At 40.7% G+C, this 15,877-nt stretch overlaps 1 protein-coding gene across 1 annotated transcript in view; it reads left to right on the plus strand.

Moving 5' to 3' along the window:
- phex (phosphate regulating endopeptidase homolog, X-linked) overlaps positions 1–12,607 on the plus strand; it is a 20,580-nt gene extending 7,973 nt beyond the window's left edge. The window contains exons 10-22 of the mRNA XM_058377104.1: positions 5,545–5,638; positions 6,123–6,251; positions 6,909–7,010; positions 7,426–7,503; positions 7,608–7,711; positions 7,795–7,853; positions 8,359–8,413; positions 8,490–8,557; positions 8,641–8,771; positions 9,244–9,309; positions 9,409–9,513; positions 9,611–9,687; positions 10,336–12,607. Of these exons, the coding sequence (XP_058233087.1) occupies positions 5,545–5,638; positions 6,123–6,251; positions 6,909–7,010; positions 7,426–7,503; positions 7,608–7,711; positions 7,795–7,853; positions 8,359–8,413; positions 8,490–8,557; positions 8,641–8,771; positions 9,244–9,309; positions 9,409–9,513; positions 9,611–9,687; positions 10,336–10,438 (1,171 nt within the window). The 3' untranslated portion in view covers positions 10,439–12,607. The remainder of the gene's footprint in view (positions 1–5,544; positions 5,639–6,122; positions 6,252–6,908; positions 7,011–7,425; positions 7,504–7,607; positions 7,712–7,794; positions 7,854–8,358; positions 8,414–8,489; positions 8,558–8,640; positions 8,772–9,243; positions 9,310–9,408; positions 9,514–9,610; positions 9,688–10,335) is intronic.
- Positions 12,608–15,877: the final 3,270 nt, after the last annotated feature.

The following is a 15,877-nucleotide window of genomic DNA, read 5'->3' on the forward strand; positions in this document are numbered from 1 at the left end:
CACACAGACACACAGATCACACAGACACACAGATCACACAGACACACAGATCACACAGACACACAGACACACAGATCACACAGATCACACAGACACACAGATCACACAGACACACAGATCACACAGATCACACAGACACACAGACACACAGACACACAGATCACACAGATCACACAGACACACAGACACACAGATCACACAGACACACAGACACACAGACACACAGACACACAGATCACACAGACACACAGACACACAGATCACACAGACACACAGACACACAGATCACACAGACACACAGATCACACAGATCACACAGATCACACAGATCACACAGACACACAGACACACAGACACACAGATCACACAGACACACAGATCACACAGACACACAGATCACACAGATCACACAGATCACACAGACACACAGATCACACAGACACACAGATCACACAGACACACAGATCACACAGACACACAGACACACAGACACACAGATCACACAGACACACAGACACACAGATCACACAGACACACAGATCACACAGACACACAGATCACACAGACACACAGATCACACAGACACACAGATCACACAGACACACAGACACACAGATCACACAGATCACACAGACACACAGACACACAGATCACACAGACACACAGATCACACAGACACACAGATCACACAGACACACAGATCACACAGACACACAGATCACACAGACACACAGACACACAGACACACAGACACACAGATCACACAGACACACAGATCACACAGACACACAGACACACAGACACACAGACACACAGACACACAGATCACACAGATCACACAGATCACACAGACACACAGACACACAGACACACAGACACACAGACACACAGACACACAGATCACACAGACACACAGACACACAGATCACACAGACACACAGATCACACAGATCACACAGACACACAGATCACACAGATCACACAGACACACAGATCACACAGACACACAGACACACAGACACACAGACACACAGATCACACAGATCACACAGACACACAGATCACACAGACACACAGATCACACAGACACACAGATCACACAGATCACACAGACACACAGACACACAGATCACACAGACACACAGATCACACAGACACACAGATCACACAGACACACAGATCACACAGACACACAGACACACAGATCACACAGACACACAGATCACACAGACACACAGATCACACAGACACACAGACACACAGATCACACAGATCACACAGACACACAGACACACAGATCACACAGACACACAGATCACACAGACACACAGACACACAGATCACACAGACACACAGATCACACAGATCACACAGATCACACAGATCACACAGATCACACAGACACACAGATCACACAGACACACAGACACACAGACACACAGACACACAGAACACACAGATCACACAGATCACACAGACACACAGACACACAGACACACAGATCACACAGATCACACAGACACACAGATCACACAGACACACAGATCACACAGACACACAGATCACACAGACACACAGATCACACAGACACACAGACACACAGATCACACAGACACACAGATCACACAGATCACACAGACACACAGACACACAGACACACAGACACACAGATCACACAGATCACACAGATCACACAGACACACAGACACACAGATCACACAGACACACAGATCACACAGACACACAGATCACACAGACACACAGATCACACAGATCACACAGATCACACAGACACACAGACACACAGACACACAGATCACACAGACACACAGACACACAGATCACACAGACACACAGATCACACAGACACACAGATCACACAGACACACAGACACACAGACACACAGATCACACAGACACACAGATCACACAGACACACAGACACACAGATCACACAGATCACACAGATCACACAGATCACACAGATCACACAGACACACAGATCACACAGACACACAGACACACAGATCACACAGACACACAGACACACAGACACACAGATCACACAGACACACAGACACACAGATCACACAGACACACAGACACACAGATCACACAGATCACACAGATCACACAGATCACACAGACACACAGATCACACAGACACACAGATCACACAGACACACAGACACACAGATCACACAGATCACACAGACACACAGACACACAGATCACACAGACACACAGACACACAGATCACACAGACACACAGATCACACAGACACACAGATCACACAGACACACAGATCACACAGATCACACAGACACACAGACACACAGATCACACAGATCACACAGATCACACAGACACACAGATCACACAGACACACAGACACACAGATCACACAGACACACAGATCACACAGACACACAGATCACACAGACACACAGATCACACAGACACACAGATCACACAGATCACACAGATCACACAGACACACAGATCACACAGACACACAGATCACACAGACACACAGACACACAGATCACACAGATCACACAGACACACAGATCACACAGACACACAGATCACACAGACACACAGATCACACAGATCACACAGATCACACAGACACACAGATCACACAGATCACACAGACACACAGACACACAGACACACAGATCACACAGATCACACAGACACACAGATCACACAGACACACAGATCACACAGATCACACAGATCACACAGACACACAGATCACACAGACACACAGACACACAGATCACACAGACACACAGATCACACAGACACACAGATCACACAGATCACACAGACACACAGACACACAGATCACACAGATCACACAGATCACACAGATCACACAGACACACAGATCACACAGACACACAGATCACACAGACACACAGATCACACAGACACACAGATCACACAGACACACAGATCACACAGATCACACAGACACACAGACACACAGATCACACAGATCACACAGATCACACAGACACACAGATCACACAGACACACAGATCACACAGACACACAGATCACACAGACACACAGACACACAGACACACAGATCACACAGATCACACAGACACACAGACACACAGACACACAGATCACACAGACACACAGATCACACAGATCACACAGATCACACAGATCACACAGACACACAGATCACACAGACACACAGATCACACAGACACACAGACACACAGATCACACAGATCACACAGACACACAGACACACAGATCACACAGACACACAGATCACACAGACACACAGATCACACAGACACACAGATCACACAGATCACACAGACACACAGATCACACAGACACACAGACACACAGATCACACAGATCACACAGACACACAGATCACACAGACACACAGATCACACAGACACACAGACACACAGATCACACAGACACACAGATCACACAGACACACAGATCACACAGACACACAGATCACACAGACACACAGACACACAGATCACACAGATCACACAGACACACAGATCACACAGACACACAGATCACACAGATCACACAGACACACAGATCACACAGACACACAGACACACAGACACACAGACACACAGATCACACAGACACACAGATCACACAGACACACAGACACACAGACACACAGATCACACAGACACACAGATCACACAGACACACAGACACACAGATCACACAGATCACACAGACACACAGACACACAGATCACACAGACACACAGACACACAGATCACACAGACACACAGACACAGATCACACAGACACACAGACACACAGATCACACAGACACACAGACACACAGATCACACAGACACACAGATCACACAGACACACAGATCACACAGACACACAGACACACAGATCACACAGACACACAGATCACACAGACACACAGATCACACAGACACACAGACACACAGATCACACAGATCACACAGATCACACAGATCACACAGACACACAGATCACACAGACACACAGATCACACAGACACACAGACACACAGACACACAGACACACAGATCACACAGACACACAGATCACACAGACACACAGACACACAGATCACACAGATCACACAGACACACAGACACACAGATCACACAGACACACAGACACACAGATCACACAGATCACACAGACACACAGATCACACAGATCACACAGACACACAGATCACACAGACACACAGATCACACAGACACACAGATCACACAGACACACAGATCACACAGATCACACAGACACACAGATCACACAGATCACACAGACACACAGACACACAGATCACACAGACACACAGACACACAGACACACAGATCACACAGATCACACAGACACACAGATCACACAGATCACACAGACACACAGATCACACAGACACACAGATCACACAGACACACAGACACACAGATCACACAGATCACACAGATCACACAGACACACAGATCACACAGATCACACAGACACACAGATCACACAGACACACAGACACACAGACACACAGATCACACAGATCACACAGACACACAGATCACACAGACACACAGATCACACAGATCACACAGACACACAGATCACACAGACACACAGACACACAGATCACACAGACACACAGATCACACAGATCACACAGACACACAGATCACACAGACACACAGATCACACAGATCACACAGATCACACAGACACACAGATCACACAGACACACAGACACACAGATCACACAGATCACACAGACACACAGATCACACAGACACACAGATCACACAGACACACAGATCACACAGATCACACAGATCACACAGACACACAGATCACACAGATCACACAGACACACAGATCACACAGACACACAGATCACACAGATCACACAGATCACACAGACACACAGATCACACAGACACACAGATCACACAGACACACAGACACACAGATCACACAGACACACAGATCACACAGATCACACAGACACACAGACACACAGATCACACAGACACACAGATCACAGACACACAGATCACACAGACACACAGATCACACAGACACACAGATCACACAGACACACAGATCACAGACACACAGATCACACAGACACACAGATCACACAGACACACAGATCACACAGATCACACAGATCACACAGACACACAGATCACACAGATCACACAGACACACAGACACACAGATCACACAGATCACACAGACACACAGATCACACAGACACACAGATCACACAGATCACACAGATCACAGACACACAGATCACACAGACACACAGACACACAGATCACACAGACACACAGATCACACAGACACACAGATCTATCTATCACACATCTATCACTTCGTCTGTTCTCTGTTTCTGTGTGTGATGATAAACTCTGTGTGGATTGTTCCCTTCTGACCCTCACTGTGTTCTGAGGCAGACTTGATGATGCTGTGTGATCTGACTCTCACCTGTTCGTCTCTCTGTTCTGCTTCAGGACTGTGGCTAATTATGTGGTATGGAGGTCTATACTGTCCAGAGTCACCACGCTTAGCCGACGCTTCCTCTACAAATATCTCGACTTTGCTCGAGTGAGGACAACAACAACAACACAACACACAACAATAACACAACAATACAAATACAACACAACACAACAACAACACAACAACGCAGCAACACAACAACGCAGCAACACAACACATTAACAGATCAGACTCCTCCTTATTTTTATTTACATTAGTTTGAATCCATTACAGAAATTCTCCTCGTCTCTCACACACGACATTATGACTTTATGATGATTTAGACATTTATTATTTTACAATATTTTTATGAAGTACGGCTGTAATGGAGCTGTGGCTTTATACCGGACAAAATTATTCCACATTTAGATCATCAATGAATTCCATTACAGAACATTTTATCATCTTTTTTATCAAAAACAGAAATTATTGCTGATTTTACAAATAAAATTTCCATTAAAGAAAATATATTACACATTTAATGATTTAAGTAGTTGAAATTATTAAATATTATTCTCTTTATTTTATTCTCTAATATTTTGTTCTGCAGGTGACGACCGGAGCGACGTCTCTGACCCCTCGCTGGGATAAGTGTGTGAATTATGTGGAGAGCACCTTAATGTACGCCACCGGACGCCTGTTTGTTGATAAGCACTTTCAGGAAGATAAGAAACATATGGTAATGCTTTCACACACACACACACACACACACACACACACACATACACACACACACACACACACACTACACACACTACACACACATACACACACACACATATACACACACACACACACACACTACACACACACACTACACACACACACACACTACACACACACACACATATACACACACACACACATACACACACACATATACACACACACACACACACACACACTACACACACATACACACACACACACACACACATATACACACACACACACACACACACACTACACACACACATATACACACACACACACACACACACACATATACACACACACACACACACACACACTACACACACACACACACATATACACACACACACACACACACATATACACACACACACACACACACACACACACACACACACACATATACACACACACACACATATACACACACACACACACACACACACACACACACAATCACAATTGTTCTAATTTTTTTGTTGAAATAAATCGAAAAGCCCCAGTACTGAAGTACCAACAATCTATTTGTTTTTGTCTCCATCTAGTGGTCAGTGTCCGGTATTACACAAAGTATGGCGATTGTACCGTGTACTGAGTTGACACTGTGTGTGTGTGTGTGTAGATGGAGGAACTGATTGAAGGCATTCGCTGGGCTTTCATCGACATGCTGGAGAAAGAGAACGACTGGATGGATGCAGAAACCAAGGCGAAAGCCATAGAGAAGGTGATTGACTGATTGATTATTTGATTGGTTGGCTGACTGACTGATTGATTGACTGACTCGTTGATATATTGATTTATTGATTAATTGACTGATTGACTGAGTGACTGACTGACTTACTAATTGATTGATTAATTGATGGATTGATTGATCGACTGACCGACCAACTGACTGATTGATTGATTGTTGGATTGATTGGTTGATTGATTGACTGACTGATTCATTCATTCATTCATTCATTCATTCATTGACTGACTGACTGACTGACTGATTGATTAATTTACTTCTTGTGTCTTTATATCACACCACACTCTCCTGAGATTTTTCTCTTTGTTCCTGCGGGATCTCAGTGTTTATTTCTCCAGATCTCTCACGTGTTAAATTTCCGTCTCCATGTCAAGTCTCTTCCTGTCCTCAGGCGCACGCTGTCCTGCCCAAAGTGGGTTATCCTGAGTTCATCCTGAACAACACCTACATCAACAATGACATCCAGCAGGTAACTTCCTTCTATTGTTCTTCACAGTTTATTGGATGTTCTTTCCCTGACTGCAGGATGGTGATGCCGTCTCTCTCCTTCTCTCTCCTCTTCCTTCTGAGCAGCTGCAGTTTTCTGAGAAGGATTATTTTGGGAACGTGATGCAGACGCTGCGCTTCATCGCGCAGTCAGACATCGGCTGGCTCAGGACCACGGTTCCACGCACAGAGTGGGTTCTCTGACAAAAAGCCGAGTGTAAATGTTTGATAAATGTTTGAAAAGTTTGTAAAAATCTTTCTGCTTGTGGTTCAGGTGGTTCACGAGCCCCACGACTGTGAATGCTTTCTACAGCTCATCTACCAACCAGATCAGTGAGACAAACACTCTCACACACTCCTTATAACACTCCACTAACACTGTGTGTGTGTGTGTGTGTGTGTGCTCTAAATTAAAACACTGGATCAGCATCACTGAACATTTATTTATTCATTCATTCATTCATTCATTCATTTATTTATTTACGTGATCCTTCTTGTCTTGTTTTCATTTTTTATTTTATATTATTTTATTTTACATTATTATTTTATTTATATTAAATAATATTTATACTAATTGTATTTATAAATAAATATACATTTCTATAATACTCATATTTTATTATCAAATTTCACATTTATAAATGATTAAAACTATTTAAAAGTGCAGAATGATATCTATTACGATAGAATTATAATTAAAATTATTTTATATTTATTTATTTATTTTATATTAGAATTATTTCATATTTATTTATTTTATATTAGAATTATTAGAATTATTTTATATAATTAATAATATAGATTTTTCTGTAATGAAAGTACTCATCTGTTTCTTCAGGATTTCCAGCAGGAGAACTGCAGAAACCGTTCTTCTGGGGACTGAACTATCCTCGGTGAGGAAACACACACACACTCTCACACACACACACACACACACACACACACTAAACGCTTGTGTTTATTCTCCAGATCATTAAGTTACGGAGCAATCGGAGTGATCGTTGGACACGAGCTCACGCATGCTTTTGATAACAATGGTAGGGTGTGTGTGTGTGTGTGTGTGTGTGTGTGTGTGTGTGTGTGTTTCCCCTTCACACGTGTTTGTGTGTTTGTGTATCAGGTCGGAAATATGACAAAGATGGGAATCTGAATCAGTGGTGGAGCAACGCCTCAGTGACCAACTTTAACGATAAGACGCAGTGTATCATCAACCAGTACAACAACTACCACTGGAAGGAGGCGGGGCTTAATGTAAGTAAACAAAACACACTTTCTGTTTCATGTAGCTTTTTTTTCATTCTTTATTTTTATCAAGCATATTTATGATTATTTATTTATTCATAATGATTATTTTTTATTTATGATATTTCTTTCTTTCTGATAATTTATTTATAATAATTATTCTTTCTTTCTTTCTTTCTTTCTTTCTTTCTTTCTGTCTTTGTTTCTGATAATTATTTATTTATTTGTTTGTTTGTTATTTATTTATTTATTTATTTACATTATATTTTATTATTTATTTATGGAAGATTAATCAGAGATATAATTCTATACATAAAGAGTTTAGGGTTGTAAAAAGGTTCCTCCTGAAGATGTCTGGAACCCTGTGTGAAAGGTTCTGGAGTGTAAACCGCTCTGTTGTAGTTTTAAGGAAAGGGAAAGAACCTGAGTAAACAGTCTGGAGATTGGTAGTGATGATGTTCTTCTCGTGCTGGTTCCTCAGGTGAAGGGGAAGAGAACGCTGGCGGAGAACATCGCTGATAATGGAGGGATCCGAGAAGCTTTCAGGGTATGAATTTCAGGGAAGTCTCTGTAAGTTCATTCAGGAGCAAGAAGAATGTGAGGATGTGTGTTGAGTCGTGTGTGTGTGTGTTGTGTGTGTGTGTAGGCATACAGGAGGTGGGTGCAGAAGGAAAGGTCAGGGGTGGAGGAGCCGTTATTACCAGGAGTGGGTCTGACCAACAATCAGCTCTTCTTCCTCAGTTATGCTCACGTGAGTGTTTCTGACACTGGAGACTCTTTCCATACGTGCTGCATAAACATCCATAAATGATCAGCGCTCTGTGTGTGTGTGTGTGTGTGTGTTTTAGGTTCGTTGTAACAGTTACAGACCCGAAGCAGCTCGAGATCAGATCCTCAGTGGTGCTCACAGTCCTCCTAAATACAGGTGAGACACAAGAACCGCAAAGGTTTTTCAGATATCCTTCTGCTGGAACTCTAGCTACAAAACCCTACAGTGTTTCTCTGTCAGAAAGTGTTCCATGTAGAACACTGACAGGAATCCTTCATTAACCACCAGGAAGGGTTCAGCTAGAGGGACAAATTGAAGAACCTGTAGAACCTCTAATGGTCCATTGTTTGAGCCTCTGGAAGATCCTTTAAAGGTCCTATGTGTAACCTCTCTCCTGCAGAGAGTTCTTTATCATATGGTTCAAGAACCTTTCATGGTTCCAGGGAACTAACTAGCTGGAGATAACCAAATTAGTTCTGGTTCTGCAAAACATATTTAAGGAACCCATTAGAGGGACAAACACTGATGAAGAACTACATTTTGTCCTTAAGAATGTTCTAGTCAGCAGCCTCCAGTTTAAGGGTTCTTTGCTGGTTCCTCTGTTGGAAACCTTCAAGAGATTTTCTATCAAAAGGCATTTTGTAGAAGAACCCTTAATTACTAATTGAAAGTTCTCCAAAGAACTTTAGTAAAGAAGCTCTGTTTGGAACTTATAGTGAACGGCACTGCAGGGTTCTACACGGCACCTTTAAAGGTTCTTTTTGCTTAGAAAAAAGCTTAGACTGTATTCTTTGTGTTCTGCAGGGTTATCGGTGCTATGAGTAACTTCCAGGAGTTCCGTAAGGCCTTTAAGTGCCCCGAGACATCAATCATGAACAGAGGGGCGGAGTCATGCCGGGTGTGGTAGCGCTGGAGAAAATGGCAAGTTCTGAGTTCTTGAACAGGGCCAAACCTCGACCAATGAACCACGCCACAGTGTTCTAATCAGAACCAGGCCTCTGCAGACCACTGTATCTTCACTTCTCCTCCACTGGAACCCAAGAACACTTTGAGTGTTGTGTTCTTCTCGTCATCACCTCCGTCTGATCTCTGCTGTACAACAATCTGGAACATTGAGTGTGTTTGAGGAACCCAAATGTTCTGCAAATGAGATCCATACTCCACACTTCTTTAGATGTCACTCGGTTGGAACATTTACAGGTTCTGTGTAGAACCTTACACCTGAGTGAATCCTATCAGAGAAAGTTCTAAGCAGAACCCTTTTGAGACAGGCATGAATCTTTAAGGAACTGTTTTATAAAGGAAGACATTGATGTAGAGTTCTACCTTCCAGGGTTCCTTATATCTATCTAATCTTATTTACCCAAATTTATTGTCTAGGGTTCTACACCAGGGTCTACACAGCCTGGTTAATTGTTCCAGCAGAGGAACGAGTCAAAAAATATTTTAGACCTAGATTTATTTTTCCACTAAGCATGCCAATGTACACTTCTGAAAAAAGCTACATTTAGAATGTTTGAAGGTTCTCTGAGGGTTCCTCTGGGGAATCCATAAAGGTTCTATGTAGAATCCTACAGTAGATAGTTTCCTTCTCATTAAGAGTTCCAAGAAGAAAGCTAAAGAAAGCTAAGAACCATTAAAAACACACTTTTTGCTAGTTACTTTGATAGTGAAGAGTTCTTAGCCTCTGAAACGTTGTAGAAGTTCTACTTAGAACAACATTTTGTTAAAGCGTTCTACATAGAATTTGTTTGCAGGGTTTCTTCCACCAAACTAGCCCAGTGAGTTAGCCAATCAGGTGAGAGTTCACTACTTGGATCTTTTCGCACACAACGTAGCTCTTTTCGTTGTGATATTTTCAAATAAAAACAAATAGTAGAACTTTTAAATCATACTGGCTAATGCTAGCTTGCCAGTCAGAGCGAGTGAGACGTGAGCCATTTTAAATGACTTTATAATGAAGCGTAAAGGGTAATAATTTTTAATCATCTGGTACTTGACCTAGGGTCCATTACAAGCTTGTAGCCTAGCGCTGTGACTAGCATATTAGCATTAGCTTAGCTTATTTGTTTATTAGCTTATTTATTTTTTTCAATTTTATTCTTTAAATTCTCTCAATCCTGCTGTTCCGAGAGCAGCGTTATTCCAGGAGGAAGCACTGTATCTGAATGTAAAAGAGATAAAAATAATCATCCTCAAAGGAATTGTTTTCAGGAGTCGTAGCACTACATTGGGGCTTCGTAAAACCTTCATACGCGAAGTGTAAAGTGTGGAAACTCGTCTTAATGAATAGAGAAAAAGAGAAAGGATTACGTCATGGAGTGGAATGGATATTTTAATCTTTATATCATGAGTGTGTTTTCATGAACAGAGCATTTGTAAGACTTTATAATGCTTTTATGAGACATTCAGGTCTTTTATCGCCGGTTTATTAAAAACAGACTTTATATTCCAAAATCCAGCCAGACGTCGGTGATGTCCGAGTTCGAGCCGTGTGAGTTTTATTTCTGACCTCAAACTCAACGTATGATTTATAACAGGCTTATGAAGCGCTATGTATTCCTCATACAGCTCTGATTATTCATAAACAAATAAACAAACAAATAAAGATATTTAAATGTCATGGAATGATCCCAAATCCCTAAAATAAGCTGTTAATAATAATAATAATAATAATAATAATAATAATAATAATAATAATACATTTACATTTAACATAAAAGTCAAATTTGCCATTAAAAAAAATTAAAGTTGAATTATTTTTTTTTCTTTTAAAAATTATTTTAAAATATACTGATGATGGAAGTATTACAGAATCTAAATTTTTATTTTTATTTCCATTTTTATTTTAATTTTATTTTTTGTATATTGTGTTTTTAACTGTGGACATTGTCTCCAGGTCATTTGGTCTTAAATGTTATAAATGTGTTATTAAGTTCCTGTGTAGGTTTAATATGTAACATTTTTGTGTGTGTGTTTTCTTTCCGCAAAATGACCCAAACTATGCAATGTTGGATGTTTTAGATCAATTTTAAATGGTTTTGTTCACTGTGGTGATTTTATTAAAGTAATAAATTTATTTATAAATAAAATCTTAAACATGTTACTAACATATTAGTATAAAATAGCTTTTGTTGTTTTTTTTAATCAGTGTGCCTTTTAATCCTAAAGATAAAAGTGTCTTCAAACTGTGTGTGTGTGTGTGTGTGTGTGTGTGTGTGTGTGTGTGTGTGTAAATAATAAGGTTGAATGTATGAGTGCAGTCTGAGACACAGCGGGAAATTGGGGTGAAGTAAAAATAGCAACAGACATCCTAGAAATAGACTCCACACGCACACACACACACACACACACACACACACACAGAGAGAGAGAGAGAGAGAGAGAGACAGACAGACAGACAGACACACACACAGAGAGAGAGAGAGAGAGAATAGTTGCCTTTTAAATGTTTAGCAAAAGCTTTAAAACATAAATAAAAAATAATAATAATAAAATCTAAATAAATAACAGTAATGATGTTTGTTATAATTATTCATTTAATCCAATTCAACTCAATTTATTTTGTATAGCACCTTTTACAATGAACATCGTCTCAAAGCAGCTTTACAAAAGAAGAAAACAGAGAAAGGGGAGGGGAAAAATGAAAAATAATAATAAAAAATAAAAACAAAAAATAACTAATTAACTAGAAATAAGAATAAATTATTAAATTCTATAATTAGACTATTTTATCCTATTTTATCCCTAATGAGCAAACCTGTGGCAACGGCAAATTTAAACACACAAACATATGAAATAATCAGAAGTTTTATTCCTGTGATTATTCATAAAGCATTCATATATTTCATCTAATCACAAATCAGTTAAATAAAAAAAAAGGAAACAAAAATAAAGATATAAAACATTAGTGCTCTAGAATCTGGTTTTGAATTCAGTAACCCTAAAGTTTTTATTTTTTGAGAATTTCATTTTATCATGTTTTGAAAAGAAGCAGGTGTGAGCATGTGACCGATGAAGGTTATTGCATCATAATACACAAGAGCCAATCAGATTTCAGTATACAAATTCACACTGAGTAATTCATCATCACACATGGAAAAATACACTGACCAGGTATAACATTATGACCACCTGCCTAATATTGTGTTGGACCTCCTTTTGACCCGTCCTGGAGCATGTATTCTGACCCCTTTCTATCAGAACCAGCATTAACTTCTTCAGCAGTTTGAGCAACAGTAGCTCGTCTGTTGGATCGGATCACACGGGCCAGCCTTCTCTCCCCACGTGCATCAGTGAGCCTTGACCGTCCATGACCCTGTCTCCGGTTCACCACTGTTCCTTCCTTGGATCACTTTTGATAGATACTGACCACTGTAGATCACTGTTATGCCTGATCAGTGTATATTATCATCTGCAGTGTAAAGTGTTGTTTGAAAATCTGGCCACCAGGGGGAGTCAGAATCCTAGCAAGACACTTAGATCTTACACTGAATATTTGTCTTTTGAAATTTGAGCTGCCAGACAATCAGACAAGTAGAAACCACACACACACACATACACACACACACACACCTACAGTTGGTGTTATATGACACTTTATTGTTTTGTATTATTTCCTCTTCTGTATAAAACACCTTGATGTTCTGACTGATGTGAAGTCTTTATACAGGATTAGATGAATCTTCTTCCTTCTGTAACTCCGCTGTCTTCTGATCTGAAAGTTTGCCATGTTTCAGACTTTTAGCTGTTTTTATTCATCCACAAGAGATGCTCTGACAGCCGCAGTGTATTAAACCTCATCATAACCATTACACAGGAGAATCTTTCCCTTCTTACTGTGTAAAGAGTAAAAAAAAGAACTAATATTATACCAAAACACGACAGATTTATTATTTAATCTCCTAATGGACATTTTTACCCTGCACTAATCACCTCACTGATCTGAGTTTTGGAGTTTGATCAGAGAACGAAACCTGTTCTACTGTGGAAGGCTTCATCTCTCTAGCCCAGGCTGTGAATTTGAGGAAGATCAGAGAACATCGAGTTTCTCACCTAAAAAAATCACAAAGCCTAACCTCTTACTCTTTGTTTCTCATGTTTGAGGAACCTGAATGTTCTGCAAATGAGATCCATCCTGCACACTTCTTTAGCTGTCACTCAGTTGGAACATTTAAAGGTTCTGTGTAGAACCTTACACCAGAGTGAATCCTATCAGAGAAAGTTCTAAGCAGAACCCTTTTGAGACAGGCATGAAATTTTATGAAACCGTTTTTTAAGGAAGACATTGATGTTACATAGAACATTCCAGGGTTCCTTATATCTATCTAATCTTAGTTACCCAAATTCATTGTCTAGGGTTCTACACCAGGGTCTACACAGCCTGGTTAATTGTTCCAGCAGAGGGACGAGTCATTTTAGACCTAGATTTATTTTTCCACTAAGCATGCCAATGTACACTTCTGAAAAAAGCTACATTTATGCTTGAGGGTTCTCTGAGTGTTCCTCTGGGGAACCCATAAAGGTTCTACTCATGGAAGTCTTCATCTCTCTAACCCACGCTGTAAATTTGAGGAAGATCGGACAACGTTGGGTTTTTCACCTACAAAAGTCACAAAGCCTAACCTCTTACTGTTTTTTTTTTTTCTTTTTTTGAGGTGAAACATTTGACCTTCTCAGAAGTTCTTCGTCTTCACGCTGCTGGTTTCTGAGGTGATGCTGAAGGCTGAAGTGTGTTTGGTTTGTGTCTATCCCGAGCCGAGATCTGAGGGTCACGTTTCCAGTAGTAAAAACAGGAAGCTCAGATCTCAGCTTTGGATCGTGACAAGGAAAAAAAACAACTCACACCTCTGTCACCATCTCCATCTCAGAAATCAGCAACGTGAAGATGAAGAAACTCTGAGATGGTCTAAAATTTCACCTAAAAAAAAAACAGTAAGAGGTTAGGCTTTGTGACTTTTAGGTTGGAAACACAACGTTCTCAAATTCACAGCCTGGATTAGAGAGATGAAGACTTATACAGCAGAACAGCTTTCATTCTCTCATCAATCTCCAAATCTCAGATCAGTGAGGTGATTAGTGCAGGGTAAAAAGACTAAATAAAATACGTCCCCTGAGCTTGAGAAACTTCTCGAGTAAACAAGTAAACAAATTAACAGCAAACAAGTAAGTTAGGGTGCAGAAGCAGGAAATTGAGGAGCTTCATCAACGTCTGTGAAGAGATTCCAGAGCAGCAAAGAACCATCTCTAGCTGGTGGAAACATGAAACCACAGACACGTGGAGATAACTGGATCATCACAACCCACTGGGGAAATACAGACCGGTGGAAACGATGTGGACGGAGAA

Source organism: Hemibagrus wyckioides, linkage group LG23 (genome assembly GCF_019097595.1).
Source record: "Hemibagrus wyckioides isolate EC202008001 linkage group LG23, SWU_Hwy_1.0, whole genome shotgun sequence".
NCBI lineage: Eukaryota > Metazoa > Chordata > Actinopteri > Siluriformes > Bagridae > Hemibagrus > Hemibagrus wyckioides.